Source organism: Kwoniella europaea, chromosome 2, assembly GCF_036810445.1.
Source record: "Kwoniella europaea PYCC6329 chromosome 2, complete sequence".
In the NCBI taxonomy this organism is placed as follows: domain Eukaryota; kingdom Fungi; phylum Basidiomycota; class Tremellomycetes; order Tremellales; family Cryptococcaceae; genus Kwoniella; species Kwoniella europaea.
This window is the reverse complement of record NC_089488.1, coordinates 1,593,514-1,612,453: the sequence shown is the minus strand read 5'-3', so window position 1 is coordinate 1,612,453 and position 18,940 is coordinate 1,593,514. Positions and strand designations below refer to the sequence as shown.

Genomic DNA, 18,940 nt, shown 5'->3' with positions numbered 1-18,940 from the left:
CTTCCTGTGGGTAGACCGAATTTGATCCCGCTTTCACCTGTCACAGAAAGTGGAGGCAGCATTCCGAGTTTTTCTGATATCTTTACTTTTCTGCACAACTTTCTCGAATTTACATTACTTTCCGCCCAATCACTCGTATATCAAAATCATGTCTATCGCCTCTGCGCCCTGTAGGTGCTGCAGACCACTGCTATATCGACTATCCTCGGGTGGCAGCATAAGGAAATTCGCGTCGACTGCGTGGATATCGGCAGAACAGTCCGAAGGAGGATTCAAGCTTCCTGCGCGGGATTGGTCGGTGAAGCCTCCTCAGCAGAATAGGAATGATGCTGGACCGAAGAGGAATCAAGGTCAGAACCAACGGCGGAACAACAGAGGACCAAAGGAAAGTAGAGGTAAGTGGAATTTTTATTGGCACTTGGCGTTGGACGGAACGGTTTAGCTGATTCGCTGGAAACAGAATCGAATACCGGTGGACCGAGTAATCGACGATTCCCATCGTCTGCAAAAGGTCAAGGCCAAGGTCAGCGCGAAGGATTTTCAAAATGGGGAGTAGCAAGGGAAGGACCTAGAAATGGAGGTAGTGATCTCAATCTTGCCTCTGGGTTCGGTCTGAAATCTGCAAAAGGAAGGGACCAAAATGGGAACAGTAGCGGTAGTGGAATTGGAGATATAATCGACAAGACGCGGAAGTCGGATCGTACACAGCGGATGGCGACTACTTTCTCATCTAGGAATAATAGAGGTTCTTCGGCTTTTGGTGATTTACTAGGTTCAGGTGGACAATCGAAAGAGAAGCAACAGCAACAGCAGCAACAACAGCCGCAGTCCCCGCAGAATAATGAAGATCAATCATCTAACTCGGCCACCTCTGAAGAGCCCGTGTTACTAGGCGAAGAAGGTGAAGGAGAAGATGTATTTGGACGACGACATAGCAATAATCACCATAGGAAGAATAGGAGGGGTTCAGGTGGATCATTATTATCTAGATTAAGTGAAGAGGAAGAAGCGTCTTTACCTTCTAGACCACATCATAATCCCAAACGATCCCATTCCCCTTCACAATCCAACACTATCTCAGCACAGAGCCAGGCAGTGAGAAAACCGAAAAGTCCCAAACCCAAAGTAATAGAAGAGGAAAAACAAGTTTATATACCTCGTACGATTAGTGTAGCCAACCTAGCTAAGATCTTCGGAGTGAAATTGTTCAATCTGCAAACTAGGATGTCAAGGTTAGATATGACGGAGGATCAACGTAGATCGGATTACCTGTTAAATGCGGAACAAGCTTGTGATATAGCTATCGAATATGGGTTTGATCCGGTAGTGGATGAGGAAGCGAGTTTTGATATCTATCCAGAGTAAGTCAGATGATCCCCCTCTTTCCATACCCAGTATGGTATAGCTGATGGTCATGATGGTTCGTAGTCCTGACACTGCAGATGGGGCAATACACCCTCTCAGACCTCCTGTGTAAGTCATCTTTTACGCTTCTCATCTTACTCGGTACTGATAGGACTGCAGAGTCACTATAATGGGTCACGTAGATCACGGTAAAACCACGCTCCTAGACTCCCTCCGACATACATCCGTAGCTGCCGGTGAAGCAGGTGGAATCACTCAGCATATCGGTGCTTTCTCCGTCCCACTTTCATCCCTCCTTCCCTCTTCCGGGACCATCACCAACTCATCTCCTTCAACAATCACTTTCCTCGACACGCCTGGTCACGCAGCATTTACAGCCATGCGAGCTAGAGGAGCATCCGTAACTGATATAGTAGTATTGGTCGTAGCTGCCGACGACGGTGTCATGCCTCAGACGAAAGAAGTATTGGAGTTGGTGAAAAGTGAAGGTGATAAAGTTGGATTGGTAGTGGCTATAAACAAATGTGATAAACCAGGTGTGGACTTTGATAAAGTGAAATCTGCATTGGGAGCAGAAGGTATTCACCTTGAGGAAGATGGTGGTGATGTACCGTCCGTCAAGGTTTCAGGTTTGGCTAAGATTGGTTTAGACGATTTGGTAGAGACTTTATCGACCCTTGCGGAAATTAGGGATCTGAGAGCTAGGAAGGAAGGTAAAGCCGAGGGATACGTCTTGGAATCTAGGGTAGATAGAGGTAGAGGGTGAGTAATGTCATCCCCTATAAGAATATAATTAAGTGGCTTTACTGATAGGAGATTGTTATGCTATCATAGAAATATCGCTACGGTTTTAGTCACTCGAGGGATCCTAAAGACGGGATCATCGATCGTAGCTGGCCAAACGTGGTGTAGAGTCCGACAGATGCAAGATGATAAAGGAAAACCCATCAAGGAGGCTCTACCAGGTACACCAGTATCCATAACAGGATGGAAAGAATTACCTTCAGCGGGAGATGAGTTGTTAGAAGCTATAAAAGGTGAAGACGAAGCTAAGAAAGCTATCAACAATCGAAAACGTGATGAAGAACGTAAGAGGTTGATGGCGGATGTTGAACAGATAAACATAAAGAGGAAAGAAGAAAGAATGAGGTTGGAAGCTGAAGCTGCGGCTCTGGAAGCATTAGAGTCTGGTGAAACACCTGCGGACCAAGACCAGGTGAAAGCGAAAGAGGAAGAAAAGAAGTTTTTGAGATTGGTTATTAAAGCTGATGTTAGTGGGACAGTGGAGGCTGTCGTGGGATCATTGGAACATATAGGTAATAAGGAGGCCGGAGTGAAGGTTGTTCATACGGGTGTAGGAGAAGTGTCTGAATCTGATATTACCTTGGCTGAAGCTTCGGATGGTAAGTCTTATCATCCTACATAATTCAGATCTAAAGGATATCAGAGGATCACCTGCTAATAATTCATATGCTGTATATTGTGCAGCCACGATAATAGGATTCAACGTCCCTGCATCACGTTCCATCCAAACAAGTGCTAAATCCCTTCAAGTCCCCTTACATCTCGAATCGGTGATATACCGTCTGATCGATACGGTCCGATCAAAAGTTGCAGGATTGTTACCCCCTAAGATTGAGTACTCAGTTAAAGGAGAGGCTACTGTTCAACAGATATTCGAAATTAACATTAAACGTAAACAAACTATCAAGATCGCCGGATGCAGGGTGAATAATGGAATCATAAATCGATTGGAAGGCATAAGGGTTCTGAGGGGACCGAATAGAGATGTAGTATTTGAAGGAAAGATTGAGACGTTGAAACATCTGAAGAAGGAAGTTGGAGAAGTGAGAAAGGGGATGGAATGTGGGATTCAACTTGAGGAGTTTGATGAGATTAGGGAAGGGGACGAGATTGTTGGATTCACGAAAGTTGAAGTACCGAGGGAATTGTAAGATCTAGTTTAGCATATTACCTTTTGCATGCATCATCACACTATCGCATCTCACGATGGATCAACGATCATTTCTTTCACGGAAGTAGTTTATTGTCTGAGCAAAGTATGGTGAGTACAAGACATGATGCATTATGCGATAATTATAGGAAATATACAATGACAATGGTAGAAAACTTGTATAACGAACGATGATGGGATATATGATATGATATGATATACAAACATTGTAATTTCGAAGGACAAAGTCCAGATAAAATGATATAAAAATCGAGTAGAATATTCACTCGAAAGAATATCCAAAAGAAAATTCAAATAATTGTCCAGATGAAATGCAAATGTCCTTGATATATCGTTTTCTCTTATCCCATTTTCTCATCTCCATCCTGCTGAATCAACCTACATACCCCCCTTGAACTTCCTGACTCCGAAATCCTTCATGAGCGGTTCAAGCCACTCCGACCTAACCACCAATTTCTCTGCGAACTTCCCCTGATGTCTTGTATATCTCTTCATAGCGCTCGTAGAAGGGTATAACAAACCCTGATACGCACCAACATAAGCTGGAGGACAGAATTTTCTCGCTTCTAAATAATCTACCAAGTTGACATGCGCATGATCTTTAAGTAATTTACGAGCTTGAGTGAGACTCTCGGGTAAGGGATGTTTGACTGGACGGAATGGCTGGGGTGGTTCGGGGGTGGTCTCTCTTGGTCGTGGTGGGGTTGGGACGCATACTACGGTTGGGAGGTCGGGTAATTCGTCGCCTTGGAGAGTTACTAGACCCAACTACGAAATGGCATACGTTAGTACGTTACATAAACATCCTCCTAAAACTGTGTGATTGTTTTGATAATGTATGAATAGAAGTGGAAGTGGAAAGTAGAAATGGAAGGAAGGCGGAAAATACTCACTTCGATACATAACGATTGCCATAATCGTAATTTGTTGGCTTTTATAGTCATGAAATTTCTAGGATCGGACAAGAAACTGCAACAAGAAAAAACAAATATAACTTAGTAAAGTATTTCATGGGTATTGTAGATGAGTGGAAGCAGTTCTATCTCACCTATCAATCGACGAAGCAGCATCTTCCGCACTCATCACACCTCCCCTCCCCTTAAACCTCTTACTAGGTGGTGTACCAAATTCACTCTCCAGAGCAGATAATCCATCTACTTCATCTACTTCCTCTTCTGGCTCTGGCACTCGACTGACCGTAACTTTGATGGGTGATCCAGATACACTCGTTCTAGGTGATGAAGTAGGCGAAGTAGTATCGTCATCCGCTATACTGTCCACCTCCAGATTTGATTCTGCGTCTGGGTCAAGCTCGTCATCTACTTCAGAAGCTTCTTTTGCCAGTCCACGGTTTTCTAACCTACGTCTAACCCTCTTTCCTCCTCTGCGGGTCTTTCGACGGGTTGGACCAGTCTCGTCGTTCTCTTTATCATCATCATCATCATTATCATTATCATTATCGTCGTTGCCGTTGTTTTCGTTAAGATCTTTTTCGAACTCGGTTTTTGACAGTGGACGAGGTGTGGAAGGTCCAGCTATAGCTATAGGTTTCTGATCATGACCATCCGTATAAGATCCTATCCTAACTTTAGATTTAGGTGTTTGAGGTAGTATTTCAATAGCTCGTGATGGTATATTTTCTCTCGTCGAGACTGATCCAAATACTCTAGTAGACGATATACCCAAAGCTGCTCTTTCCCTCTCCCCAGCAATCAACTTCTTCTTCCTCTCTCTTCTTTTTGCTGATGATGACTTCTTCGACAGAGCAGTGCATTCGCTGACACTGAGACTGTTGGTAGATGACGAAGCTTCCATGGAAACGGAGGATGGTGAAGGCGAGACCGAGATACCAAAGACATGCTCATACTCCTGTTCGTCTATCGATGTAGGTCGAGCACTGTCGAAGTTCGGTCGAGAGGGAGACATTGACGGGGAACCTCTTAGTGAAGGCTCTCCCGACGAGATGAATAGGACTTCAAGGGATGAGAGGAGAGAGTATTCGGATGAAGGAGAGCCGGGGACGGACATGATGCTGTGGTGACTTATATAACTTGGGCACTGTGTTTTTGGGTACAAATCAAGTCAATCCAAAAAACAACAATGCTTGGACGTTCCGAGGTAAGTGTGATTTTCAGAGTAAAGAGATCATCAGAGAGGAGTACAGTACAGTGCATAGCAATAGTTTAGCTGGATCAAGGAATGTTTTGAGATTGTATGCTGATGTTCTATCGGATGGTATTTTATGGTATGGCATGTGTCTTGGGTGTTGATTCCAGCCACCCTCCACATCCCACATCCCACATTCCATCGCTCGGTTAAACGGATAAACGATGATCACCCTTCAATCCATCACTCAACAAAGATCCAAATCACTTTGTACACGAACACGAATACGCGGAACTCACAAGTCCAAAATATATAGGGCAGTCACAGGATAGTGATGAATGACATGACGTACCCCTCTATCATAACTCAGCAAGGTGAATATTCCTTTCTTTCATGCTACCACGAATTTCACTGCCTACATTCTCGTTTGCTTGCTGAACTCCGGCCCCATTCCATAGGCGCAGCGGAACGTAATACCCAACCCATCATCGACGAGCTCGCCAAACTCATCGATCCAAATACCAAGAGTCAGGTATTGGAGTTAGGCTCAGGATCGTATGTCCACCTCGAGGCATTCGCGAGAAGATGGACGAACGTGCAATGGTGGGGCACAGTGAGGGATGAAGCTGAGCAGGGGTAAGTAATTTACAATACCTCGTTATGCAGTCTTCCCTTCATACTGCATCTGGCATCTGTTCAATAATCAATGACAGTATCTAACTTCTTTTGATTGCTCAAGCTAGATCGGCATCATCAAGATTATCTGAAAACAACATCCTCTTACCTAATTTGAATGGACCGAGAGTATTGGATATAGAAATTGAAGATGATTGGATACCTCTAGAAAAGGCTGTATTCTATGGAACAGCAGGTCCGTTCGCGGGATTCATAATGAGTGAGTGCTTCTTCCTAATTGATTCATGCTTTCCTCTTTCATCAGTATGAGCTGTGAAGATACGCTAACGATATTAATGCCTTTAGTCAATTTGATCCACTGTTGTCCTCTGGACGCACCTGAAAACATATTCAGACATCTATCACCGATCAACCCTTCTATCGAAACCAAACTCATAGATACGAGTAATGGATGGATAGCAGCTTATGGACCGTGGTTGAATGATGATGGGAGTTACAAATCTGATTCTGATGAGAAGGTAAGTAGTGTACGAATTCTTGGCTGAAGTACATATCCCATCCCCATTTTCATGGGAATGTGTATTAAGCTGACATCTGACCAGTTCGATAAAGAGTATATCAAATCGAAATCACCACTTTTAGGACTGAGGTCGATAAAATCTATATCTGATATAGCCTCGAAATGGGGTTTTGTCGAGGAGAGCAGAAGGGATTTACCGAAAGGCAATGTATTTTCGTTTGGCGTGTCAAACCTTGAGTGGAGTGCTACTGGTAGAGTCACTATTGCATTGAATAGACCAGCTCCTTGTTGATCTTCATCATCATCATAACATCATGACACTTTTATGCATTGCATCTGTCCCGACTATGGGATGCTTTCATGGTGGTTTTGTGGTTCTGAATCTGCGGTCTGTCTGTGCCACATGGGATGCGTTACTAGTTTAATTCAGGGTAAGGAGGGTTAAGTTAGATCCATCATCATCCACTCAATGCACGTTTATACCATCCCACCATTCACCACTTCACCCGTCATATCATATCACACCCTCCTCATTCATGGTCCATTGCACATCCACTTGACAGTCACCTCTAAGCCTCATCTGGACACGACCGACAGCAGCCTACATCACAGTGACCTTGTTTGTACATCACTGCTCAACCCGACATCGTTCACCTATCAGCTACTCATTAACCGGAACCTAGAGTCACCTTCCTTTCCCTCTACCTTCCATTCCTTTATCAACAACCAACATTACCTTCACCAACAGAATTCAAAAACGTGCTTAGAATCAATCATCACTCGACGGACATTACCACTACAGTACTTTGCGTCATCAGATAGCTCAAACCGAAAGCGAAGAAGACGTTGTAACCTACATCTTGCAAAGGATCAATCTCACCTACTAGAGGCCAGATCTCCGCTATAACAGATTGGAGGAAAATCCCCTCAATTACTCTAATTTGTTTATCCGACAAGGTAAACAAAGAATGGACCAAGCTTGTCCATCACGGCAACGCACGATCATCAGCGTATTATAAACCACAATCGTTACCATCCTTATAATCCAATCAAGATGAACGGATCAACCGAGATCGAAGCCGGACCAAGCAGGTCGACATCACGTCCTCACAGTCACGTCTACCTACCCTCTTCATCCTCTGGTCGACGACTGAGTAATTCAACCCCACACCATACAACAAGCCCATCCACATCTCAGTCACGAAGCTCTTCCCACTCTCACCGTAGACATTCTTCCTCTATCCCGAACGGATCTACTTCCACATCCACCTCTACCGTACCATATTCCTCAACGGAGCCCAACGAACCACCTAGAAAAGCCAAATCTCATCATCTGGACATAGCCAATTACCCCACTCAACAATTACTGCGCTTATTAGCTGGACTATTACAGCATATAGCTACGTCAAACGACGCTTTGCGGTCGGATACCGATACCGATACGGATCACCAGGATCAGGAGCATGAGGACGAGGAAGGTGGAACGGAAACATTGAAAGAGGAGAACACTCATGATCAGAATCATCATTCTTCAAGCTCAAGATCAAAATCGAGATCACGATCACATTCTCGTACATCATCTACACAACCCTCTTATCAGTCTTCATCTTCTCCTACCACAGCTTTATTCGATACCAACCCCGTTCCACCTCCTTCAACCGATCAGAACCCGAGTACAGGTGCTGAGGAAGATCAAAGTGAATTCCCATTATTTACAGCTTCCAAATCATCCTTATCCCACCCTTCTTCGTTATTAGCGTTCCACGCTCGGCACATCCCATCGATATCCATCGAAGCGTATTTACTGCGAATACTGAAATATTGTCCAACCACCAACGAGGTGTTTTTAGGTCTGTTGGTATATTTCGATAGGATGACTAGACTTGGTACACCCCAGGGTGTAGGTGGATCAAACGTTCTGTACAATCATACCAACGGAAAGGGGGAGAAGAAAAAGAACTTCGCTATTGATAGTTATAATGTACATCGGTTGGTTATTGCTGGTGTGACAGTGGCTAGTAAATTCTTTTCTGGTGAGTGGACTGCCTCTCTTTGTCTTCATCATTATTCAATTACCCAAAGACCAAATGTCAACGGAATACCATAAAGCGTAAAGCTATCATCAATGCTTTGTATCGATCAATAGCTGATCATCTCAAATCCCTCAGATGTATTTTACACAAACTCGCGATACGCCAAAGTCGGTGGTTTACCACCTACCGAATTGAATTCCTTGGAACTACAGTTCTTGCTATTGAACGATTTCAGATTGAGGATCTCGTTGGAAGAGATGCAGAAGTATGGTGATAGGTTATTGGCATATGCGATGGAACAGGAAGAGGAGCAGGAAGAGAAAGACAAGCTGGGAGTGCGAATGGACAGGAGTATTGTTGACCAGGATACAAATCAACAACAGGATAAAGATAGTAGTGTTGGGAAAGTGAATGGTCCCCCGTCTTCATCGGAATCTCACGAGACTCCAGATACGAACAGGGATTCTTCGAAGAAACCATCAGAGTCCAGTATACCACCTCGGGAAAAAGAGAAAGACAAGGATGTGAGATTCAGTACGAATGCGATTGTCGATGGAAATACATCGACATCGACACAACCCCAACCTCAGATCAGTGCAGGTCCGAACACGAGTACAGGGAGCGGTATAAAAGATTGGGTGAGAGGTGAAGAAGTGATGGGTAGGATGGCGAGTCCGATGAGAGATTAGGGAGGGAAGTTATCTGTTATTGGTAGTAGTATCTCATATTGCAATTTATCCGTGCACTTTCCATTCTGGCAACTAGACTTGTAGCCAGTACAAGTGATATGCGAGACGATGGTCATTCTTTCCCGCGTGTGATGACGATCGACTCTCAGAACGATTATAGTGCCATCATCTCATTTTCATAGTCGCTGTACACATCATAGATTTGATTGTTGCAAACTGTATGTCACACACATATATAGAGAAATGACAGAACAGACTATCATACCTTGACCTCTGCGTCTCAATCGGAATAAAGCAGAAACGAGCTGAGAACGATAACGACCTGTAACCTATGTCCGTGCGTCCCCACATGTGCCATATCGCTACAGTATCCCACGTTGATCCTTTGCATCTTCACTGGTTCAGACGACAGATGATCTGCTATGTATTCAGCTATAATTTATTCCGGAATCGAAGATGCAAAGACGAAAAAAAGCCACCATCCAAAATATCCAGTACGGTAATGTTATGTTTGGCGAATTCAGGAACAACCTACAACCGAGTTGAGAGAACAATAAGAACCACATCAACTTCACAGATCAACATTTGTTTTCTCTTCTTTTTGTTCTTTCCTTCCTACCCTTGAAATCAAATGATGTTCCGATATTGCCTTCTCTTGCTCCCTCTCTATGCCTCGGAAAGATACTAAGAACAAAAAGATCTTCGTTGTTGGGTTTCACCATTACCTTAAGCGTTGGAACAGATGATAGGGCTTATTCTTCTTCTTACCTACCATTCATACCTATGATGGGTACCTGACTAGGATGTCCTCTTCGTATGATGTTCACACAATACAGATAGGAGACGGAGTAGACACCTACTGTACCGTGTATCACGCTGGGTTGAGAGATTCGAATAAAATATATAAGAACTGACTGATTAACTGTTCACTCCTCTCTATCTAAATCTCCCATCCTCATGTATGAATGACATGATATAGATTCATAGAATAACACTCCTGTATCTAGCTCTCAACCATAGCTTATATATCTAGTATCTACCTAGTACCCCACTCTCCCACCTCTTACCTCCTACCTCGTGTACATCACATCACCTCACCACCTACGAACAACCCATACACACACAAACACCGACACACACAAGATACATCAAATCGCCATCACCCTCTGGTCTCACCCCTTGTTCATCACTATAGACTGTACTGATCACATACTCGAACAAGATCAACCTCAACCTCGTGGATTGGTCGTTTTTACCAGCACTCGGAAGACAATCAATCGACGTTTTTGCTTCTCGTTCTTAGTCAGGTTGATTGGACTTGCACTCATTCCCATCGCATATGAGATAAAAGAGGAGAAGTCAAAGTGTGAGTCGGATTCGCTATCTGTCCCTTCTTTCCACTCTCCTCGTTCTTTCTTAACACTAATTCATATATAGTCCTCTAAGGCTGACTTTCTACTATACAGTTGTTTCTTTTCCTTTTACCTATAGTCTGTAATCATAAACCAGAATCAACATGTCATCCCATTCTACCACTTCCACTCCCTCCTCTCCCCGTCGTACGCCGCCTCCTTCTTCACCAAATTTCAAATTGACCTTACCTACTCCACCTTCATTCTCCGCTCATCGATCCAGCTCCCAGTCGAGAAACACCTCATCAACCAATCTCGTCGACTTACCCCACCAGCACGATGATACCAGTCGACATTCCAAGCGGATGAGTATATCTTCTATCCATGATCCAATTGTGGATAATAGCGAAAAGAAGGATAGGAGAGTATCGTTTTCGATTGACACTACTAAACCTATCTCGAGACCATCTACTACTAGTACTGCTCCTCCATCAGGAGGAATGAAATCACCAATTTACAAAATACCTCAACGTCAAAATTCTCATCAAGATAAAGATGGAGAAGAGATACTGAACAGTCCTGGAATACCACTTGCTCCACCTTCGACTTCGACCAAACGTAGACCAGTCTCTTTCCAAGGGGTATCACCTGGATCAACCAGGTTCTCCAATATGGCTGCTTTGAAAGGAATCTCGATCGATCAATCTCTTTCATCTCCTAAAGGAGCATTTTCAAGATCTATATGGTCAGCGGGGCTCTTACCTTCCTCTTCATCTAAATCAGGTTGGATATCCCCCGCAGGTTCAGCAGGACCAGCCGGTGCTAAATCGATTTCTTCAACTCTAAAATCACCTTTACCCATTACTACTAGTACCGTTGCTATTGGCGAACCTCTCAAAAGCCCGAGCGGAGCGGGGAAGAAGGGAACAGCAAGTGAGATTGCCAAAGCGAGAGGATTAAGTATAGCGATCATAAAAGAAAATGGAAAAGGGGTTTTACCGATCACTCCTGGTTTGATGACTGCTTCATCAGCTGGCGGATTGAAGAGTCCAATCGTGACATTAGGAGGGATGAAAAGTCCTGATACAAAGATTATAAAACATATCAATGTTAATAGTGATGTTGAGAGCGGATTAAGCTCTGCTAAGAGTACTGAAGTACCTGATACAGCAGGAAGTATCGGTAAGAAAGAGAGTGAGTACGATTCTTTAAATCCTGGTACAAAGTCAATTTCTCTATAATCATACATAAAACGAAAAGGGAAAATCAGACTGACCATGTGTTGTTCTTTGATACAGTCATCTTATGTAAATTCTATCATACACCTGGATTAACCTGTACTTCCCGACCATGTCGATTCGTCCACAACCTATCTTCCATCCAGGGTCAACTCGGATCTGCATATCCTCAATCTGCCACAGGCGCATTAAGTGGATTCAGAATGTTAAGTCCTGATCGACCTGATCCCACTTCGGGAACTTTCGCTCAGGCTCAAATGACACCCTCGACCGCCACTGATTTCCCGAGAAAGACCGTCAAGGTGAACGAAGATGGCGGGATGGACCTGGGCGATATCATGCCTGGGGAGAAGGTCTTGATCGAAGATGAGAATGGTGAAGAGGTCGTTGGACAGGTGTTCTTCATGAGTGGTGGCGGGAAGGGGGCGATGGGTAAGAGCAGAGAGAAGTGGAAGAGTGAGCGTATTTTACCTTACGACTATGAGTGAATATACAACTGATCGATTGGTCTACATGATTTAGCTGTCCCATGTAAAGACTTCGCTGAAGGTCATTGTCCATATGGGGATTATTGCTCTTTCATCCAGTACGTTCAGCTCAAGCAAACTTATCCAGGGATTTGTAATGTAAGCTGATTACGATCTAATTGACTAGCGACGAGAAACTACCCGCTGGCTTGCTCAACGAGGAGTCGAAGACTGAAGAAGACACTGAGCCCGAAGAGCAGAGGGTCCAAGTCAATGAATCGAACTCCGCTCAAAAACATCGATTGACTCATCGTAAATCCGCTTCTTTGAGCAGTTCACTCACAGCATGGACCAAAGCTCTCCCGAAAGCCATTTTGGTCCCCTCGGTGAAGGTCGATCCTCAAGTACTTCAAAGGACCGAAGGTCACTTATCAGCTTTTGCCCCTCCATACCTCAAAGATCCCATCGCTGTAGATGAGACTGGCGATCTCATTCCCGCCTCTCAGTCTATCGAGGCGATAAAAGCATCAGCCACTACTCCGCCTGCGCGAGCTAAAGAGCCATTAGCTATACCTATGGAGCCCACCATCACCGCCCCACCCAAAGTTACCGCTTGGGCTAAAGGTCCTCCACCCAACTTGAGGAAAGTGGCTAGTATCAAGAATCTCTCTTTGGCCCCTCATCCTTGTTCTCACGAGAATGGGAATGGACTTACACCTACTTCAGCAATTCATCTGATGCCCCCCGTATCCGCTATATCAATGTTCGGTACGGAATCCGATCCAGCATCGCCCTTTGATCCGGTCGTCCAACGAAGGAAATTACAAGAATTGGAAGATGCCTTGAAAGATCTACCTAAATCAAATTTATCTCAACGATTCGAACATGGTCAAGGTCTCTTGCCTCTGCCTACTTTGCCTACTTCGCCTTCTCAGGATTATTATCCTGCTGCCGCCGCCGGTGCAAATCAGGGAAATAGTATATTGAATTCTACTACGTACCCCTGGGGAATGCCAATGTCACCTTTACCTGGACATGGCGATCCGACTGTCCCCTTGATTCCCGGTGGACTCGGTGTGATTTGGACACCTACCGGATGGGCTGTACAGGATGCAGCTATGAAGAATGCCCTCAGATCAGCTGAGGTGAAAGCTAGATACGGTGAGGATACGAAAAGGAGAACTGCGAAGAATTATTTTAGGAGTGAGTGTGACAACCATGAATTTGATGGGAATATTGTTGACCCACCCGGCTAACGATGATATGTGTATGATAGCTAAACCATGTAAATTCTTTGCTGAGGGTTATTGTCCTCATGGTGACGAATGCACCTAGTAAGTTGCGTTATCAGTTCCTAGAGGTAAACTCAGCTAACCATTTATGTTTCGCAGTATGCATGTCATCGTCCCCTCATCACCTGAACAATCATCATCTTCCTCAGGTAGTGAATCAGGAGCATCTATCGGTCAAACATTCTCTTCACCTACTTCACCATACGGTACGATCCAACAACCAGTACATCCGAAACATCGGACTTTGCCATGTAAATTTTACAACTCATCTTTGGGATGTAATAATGGCGATCGATGTAATTTCTTACATACTCGTGTTGTACCCGAGAGTGTAATGATGGTTGAAAGACCTAGACCATGGAGGACGAAACCATGTAGACATTATCAACTCAATCGATGTACACTAGGTGACGCATGTCATTTCGCACATGTGCTTGATCCTGCTTGGGTAAATTCAGGATACCATTCTCAATATCAAATCTATCACCCACCACAACATTTGACGGAAGAGAGTTTGGAGAAGACTCTTGAAGAGATGAGGAACGGAAAGAATGAGATGAGGGGAGGGGACGACGATGAAGATGAGGATGAAGATGATGTCGAAATTGTGAGCTTATTTCGGACTTTGGAGATCATTCGCTAATGAGAAACTTAACTGTAGGTAACGGCTGTAGGAGATCTGACATTCTCTTCAACAAGTTACAGTCCACCTTCTTCCGTTCGAGTATGAACGGTTGAACATACAGTATGTTAATTGATAACTGTCGTAACCGAGATTCACTTACTGTATATAAAGTGTAGTTGTTAGTCTCTTGAATCAATCCTTTCCAACTTCAATCATATCACAGTACATTTTACTTTGCTAAAATATGCTCGCGAGAGGTGTATAGATGCTTGAATCACCATTCATATACCGCTTTCCTCTTGGTTCTTGTTCTTGCTTTCTTCTCATACATATATGGATAAATATATATATTCTGATGAATAAGTACTGTATTGAAATCTATGATAAGTTAAGTGTGAAATGCATATTACCTTCATACACGATAGCTTCGAGGTCGTCACGGATCAAACTACAATCATAGCCAAAGACATACGCTTCACTGGCAGCCTATTGGTGAAACGATAGGTATATCAAGAATGATGTATTGATAACATATAACTTGCATGGTCGTTACATGCTGAACTATAGATTGGTCTAAGCTACACAGACAATATGATTCATGATGCTGTTTTGTCATGCCTTGATATAGTTTGATATACTCAATTACTGCACATTCAAAGGTGATGTTCTAATGATCGATGCTCTCCATGCCAAACATTCCCTCAATCCCGACAAACCATTCAACCTGAAGATATCTATGACTACTCTCTGAACATCGATCCTAGTACGGTAATCCTCCCTCATGTTTCCTCCTCTTCTCATCCCTCCAACCTTCCGCCCCACCAGATGGAGGAGCTCTTTTCATCCCATTGCCGATGCCGTTCCCGTTAGCGGGGAAATTACCTTGAGTCATCGATCTTCCAGATGGTCTGAAGTTATTTCCAGTCAATTTGAATGGTGCAGCTGGTGCTCCACCCCCACCTCCACCGGAACCACTGAGCCTGAATGGTGCTGCAGGTATACCCATACCTTGTTGAGATGGTGGGCGCTGTTGTCCATATGGACCGTTGGTTTGTGATCTACCGAATGGACCTTGGCCAGGTGGAGGACCATTGAATCCCATTTGAGGTTGCATAGGCATACCCATGCCCATACCCATTGCCATTCCCATAGGAGGTCCATAAGGATTCCCATTTTGTTGTTGATAGCCGGCTCCAGTTTGAGCATGAACCATCGAAAGAGGACCAGGGGGTGGATATCCTCCTTGCTGATTCTGACCTGGTGGACCGAAATTGTTGAATCCCTGTTGGCCAAGCTGATACCCTTGCTGAGGTCTAGGTCCGGGAGGTGGACCACCGTATGGAGGAGGCGGACGAGATTGTAAGGGAATTTGCTGATGCTGACGAGGTGGTCTGGCAGGCGCTATCGCCTGTGAAGCTACAGGTTCCTGTTTCTGACGAGTGGTCATCTCATGTGATGACTCTACGTTAATCGTTGTCCTATTCATTTTCCGACATTGTCAGCTGTGTCCCGTTAATTCCCAATGGCCAGCTGGCTCACTTGTTAGGATCCGCAGGTAGAGGAGCAGTCCAGAACCACGGGTGATCGAGCGCGTCGTACGCTGTGAGACGTTGTTTGGGATCAAGCTTGAGCAACTTCATCATCAAGTCTGCTCCACCTTGATCCATCCTGTACAAATCAAGTCAAGTCATACGACCAACCAGCATTAGTGAATCTTTCCTGTGTTGGCTGAAATCCAGAGAAGAGCAACTTACCCCCATTTAGGTGCTGAATCAAACAAGGTAGTATCTACCGGCGTCCTTTCCCATGGATGACCGACAGCCTCGGGGAAACCAGGTAACCTATCCCACCCAGGGAAAGAATCCTGACTGAGTGGACCACATCGTGAAAATATCTGATATAGTTGATCTCGATCTGAATCACCAGATAATATAGGATGTCGGAAATACATCTCTCCCAGTACACATCCCAGTGACCAGATATCCACCGCGGGACCGTAATGAGTGTCACCCAGTAACAACTCAGGAGCTCGATACCATCGTGTGACGACCATGTTCGTATATTCGTTGGCCAGATGAGGAGGCATCAAAGCGTCATGAGTCCATGTACGTGCTAAACCGAAATCGGCAATTTTGATTTGTCCATGTTTGTCAACCAGGATATTGGCAGTTTTGATATCTCGATGGATAAAATTGTTCTGTCCGCATATATCACAGTTAGTGTGACCATCTCAAAAAAGAGACGAAGAGGGACTCACAAGATGTATGTAGTCGATACCCTCCAGTATCTGCCTCATAAGCAACTTCGCCATTGAATGGGTCATTTTGAAATCCTGATTCGCCAGCAGACCACACAAGTCATGATCCATGTAAGGAAAGACCATGAAGACTTCTCCTCGATTACTTCGATCTCCAGGTATCTCTACCAATACGATCGACCCTATGAGCGTGTCGTTCCACTACTCTAGCACCCCTTTGACCGGCCACTCACTACGTTCCACAACCATATTCAAGATAGGTACTACGCTAGGGTGATTAAGACTTTTCAAAATCTTGATCTCTCGCACTGTCGTTACGGACACCTATTGACCAATCTGCTCAGCTTTCGACGACCACCGACATACCACTAAGCTGACTTACGCCGTCTCTGGGATTATGCGTGATGAGCTTTTTCAGCGCTATCACCCTCTTCGTAGCTATTTCCACTCCTTTCGTCACGACACTATCGCAATCCAGTCATGTCAACAAACATGATCGCTCTGTGGTCGTGTAGATCAATCACTTACCCAAAGGTACCTTCACCTAATTTCGCTCCTAGGTCGTAAGCCGCTAGCGTCGTAGTGCCTTCGAACGTCTTGCCAAGTTTCTTCAACTCTTCCTCTGCAGTCAGACTTCTGAACCGCTGACTATTGGGATGAGTGTCATACGGGTTGAGTTCCTTCTTGGCTGTAGGAGTAGCCGCTCTCGTAGGTGGGTCTAGAAGATTCCGATTGGGTGCATGAGGTATGGGCTTAGGTGCATATGGGTTAGCTGTCTGTTCTGCTTTAGCCGCTAGTGGCTGTGAATCGGATGGAGAAGTTGCTGTTTCCGCTTGAAGAGGTGCATCTACCGCCGGTAGCTCGGGTGGTGGTGGTGGAGAGTCTGGAGGAGGGGGAGGAGGCGATGCTGCTGGTAAAGGGATTCCGTTCTCTTCGGCTGGAGGCGGTGGCGGTGGCGGAGAGTCATTGGTGGGAGGGATAGGTACAGAAGGGATGCTTTCTTCGTTCGTCGGACGTTGTGTATGAGTAGGTCGGTTTAGAATCCGTATTGGTGCAGATCGATCTTTATTTACTACATTATCTTCAGTCGGCAATGTTGTACCGATTTCACCATTGAGCTGTTCCCTGCTTTTGCTGGATGTACCATTCTCATATCTATCCTTCTTCGAATACGGGTTGACCAAAGAGGTATCATGTGATCGTTTATTCTGTTCTTCCTTATCCGATCTTCTATGCTGAAATTGCGGTGTTGAATCGCCTCTTCTTCTCGCTGGCGATCTAGTACCCGTACCATCATAATGATCTTCCGACCTGACCGATCTTTCTTTCAGTATCGAATCCCTATGCTTAATGTAGTCGCCCCATGCTGAACTATATCCGTCGTCTTCCCTATCACTCTGTCGATAATCATGTCGTCCATGTCCCTTACTATACCTATCGTCCGACCTGTACCTATCCCTATCCCTGTCTCTATCCCTATCTCGATCATCTGACCGATATCTATCTTCCCTTTCTCTATCATACTCATTTCTATACCTATCCTCTCTATCTCGTCGATGCTGCGGCGACGGTGAATATCTTGATCGAGAACTCGAAGGTGGAATCTCATAATCATCATATCCCCTGTCTTTATCTTTTTCCTTCCGCCTTTCCTCTCTATCACTTTCTTTGTGTCTCGGTGATCTCTCCAAAGGTCGAGGTGGTAAACCGTGAGCATTCGATGTTCTATCAGGTGACCGTGATCTGAATGATGATCCAGATGCAGATGTAGAAGTCGTAGCGGATTGCGGGGGAAGAGGTAGTTTGGAGGATGAAGAGGAATCGGCATCGAGTTTGGATAATGGATTAACCCATTGTTTAGCTGGTTTGGCAGGACGTATCAATTTGGGAGGTGGGGCAGTGGAACTGCTAGGTAGGTTGTCTTCTGGTAATTCACCATCTTCAGGTTCGTTCAATCTTGAAGAAGATGGCATGGTGGAAGATCACTCCGCGAGATTGACCGAGGAAATGGGATCTAGATAATGGGATTTCGATGAGTCCTGTATGATATTTTGACCGAAGCTGTTATGAAGAGGCGATAGATATCATTTATGGATACTCCCCTCGGAAAATATACACAGCAGTTATCTGGTACGAACCGTTTGTATTCGATGTTTTAGAACGTCCGAATCCGGTTTTCTTTTTCGGCCTCATTGACCATCTGGTGGGATGGCAGTATCGTGTGTTCTGTATCGCTCGTACTCGTACGTTGGGGTATGTCGCAAGAGACAAGGACAAAGATGAGCATATACCAACGCGAAGAAGATCAAGTCACAGTGACGGCCCTTTGTAGTGGTTGTGGTTCATCTAATCTTGATCTTCGGCTATCTTAAATGTGTCACCCAT

At 44.7% G+C, this 18,940-nt stretch overlaps 6 protein-coding genes across 6 annotated transcripts; 4 read left to right on the top strand and 2 right to left on the bottom strand.

The window, feature by feature from the left end:
* Positions 1 to 148: 148 nt before the first annotated feature.
* On the top strand, positions 149 to 3,320 carry V865_006943 (translation initiation factor IF-2; the record flags this gene model as incomplete). Its single annotated transcript, XM_066230699.1, has 6 exons — positions 149 to 395; positions 461 to 1,361; positions 1,429 to 1,473; positions 1,525 to 2,127; positions 2,200 to 2,768; positions 2,854 to 3,320. The coding sequence occupies 6 exons, from the start codon at positions 149 to 151 to the stop codon at positions 3,318 to 3,320; spliced, it is 2,832 nt and encodes a 943-aa protein (XP_066086796.1).
* Positions 3,321 to 3,718: 398 nt separating this feature from the next.
* Positions 3,719 to 5,368, bottom strand: V865_006942 (uncharacterized protein; the record flags this gene model as incomplete). Its single annotated transcript, XM_066230698.1, has 3 exons — positions 3,719 to 4,108; positions 4,234 to 4,309; positions 4,389 to 5,368. The coding sequence occupies 3 exons, from the start codon at positions 5,366 to 5,368 to the stop codon at positions 3,719 to 3,721; spliced, it is 1,446 nt and encodes a 481-aa protein (XP_066086795.1).
* A 421-nt stretch (positions 5,369 to 5,789) lies between these two features.
* Positions 5,790 to 6,839, top strand: V865_006941 (uncharacterized protein; the record flags this gene model as incomplete). The annotated part of the gene is made up of 6 exons (XM_066230697.1): positions 5,790 to 5,820; positions 5,905 to 6,082; positions 6,190 to 6,341; positions 6,428 to 6,600; positions 6,685 to 6,695; positions 6,758 to 6,839. The coding sequence occupies 6 exons, from the start codon at positions 5,790 to 5,792 to the stop codon at positions 6,837 to 6,839; spliced, it is 627 nt and encodes a 208-aa protein (XP_066086794.1).
* Positions 6,840 to 7,656: 817 nt separating this feature from the next.
* Positions 7,657 to 9,324, top strand: V865_006940 (uncharacterized protein; the record flags this gene model as incomplete). The annotated part of the gene is made up of 2 exons (XM_066230696.1): positions 7,657 to 8,635; positions 8,771 to 9,324. The coding sequence occupies 2 exons, from the start codon at positions 7,657 to 7,659 to the stop codon at positions 9,322 to 9,324; spliced, it is 1,533 nt and encodes a 510-aa protein (XP_066086793.1).
* A 1,516-nt stretch (positions 9,325 to 10,840) lies between these two features.
* Positions 10,841 to 14,403, top strand: V865_006939 (uncharacterized protein; the record flags this gene model as incomplete). Its single annotated transcript, XM_066230695.1, has 7 exons — positions 10,841 to 11,870; positions 11,975 to 12,370; positions 12,437 to 12,500; positions 12,569 to 13,584; positions 13,658 to 13,715; positions 13,773 to 14,280; positions 14,335 to 14,403. 7 exons carry the CDS (start codon positions 10,841 to 10,843, stop codon positions 14,401 to 14,403), a joined length of 3,141 nt encoding a protein of 1,046 aa, XP_066086792.1.
* Positions 14,404 to 15,058: 655 nt separating this feature from the next.
* On the bottom strand, positions 15,059 to 18,528 carry V865_006938 (uncharacterized protein; the record flags this gene model as incomplete). Its single annotated transcript, XM_066230694.1, has 7 exons — positions 15,059 to 15,776; positions 15,838 to 15,966; positions 16,053 to 16,495; positions 16,556 to 16,719; positions 16,789 to 16,879; positions 16,938 to 17,019; positions 17,084 to 18,528. 7 exons carry the CDS (start codon positions 18,526 to 18,528, stop codon positions 15,059 to 15,061), a joined length of 3,072 nt encoding a protein of 1,023 aa, XP_066086791.1.
* Between the last annotated feature and the right edge of the window lie 412 nt (positions 18,529 to 18,940).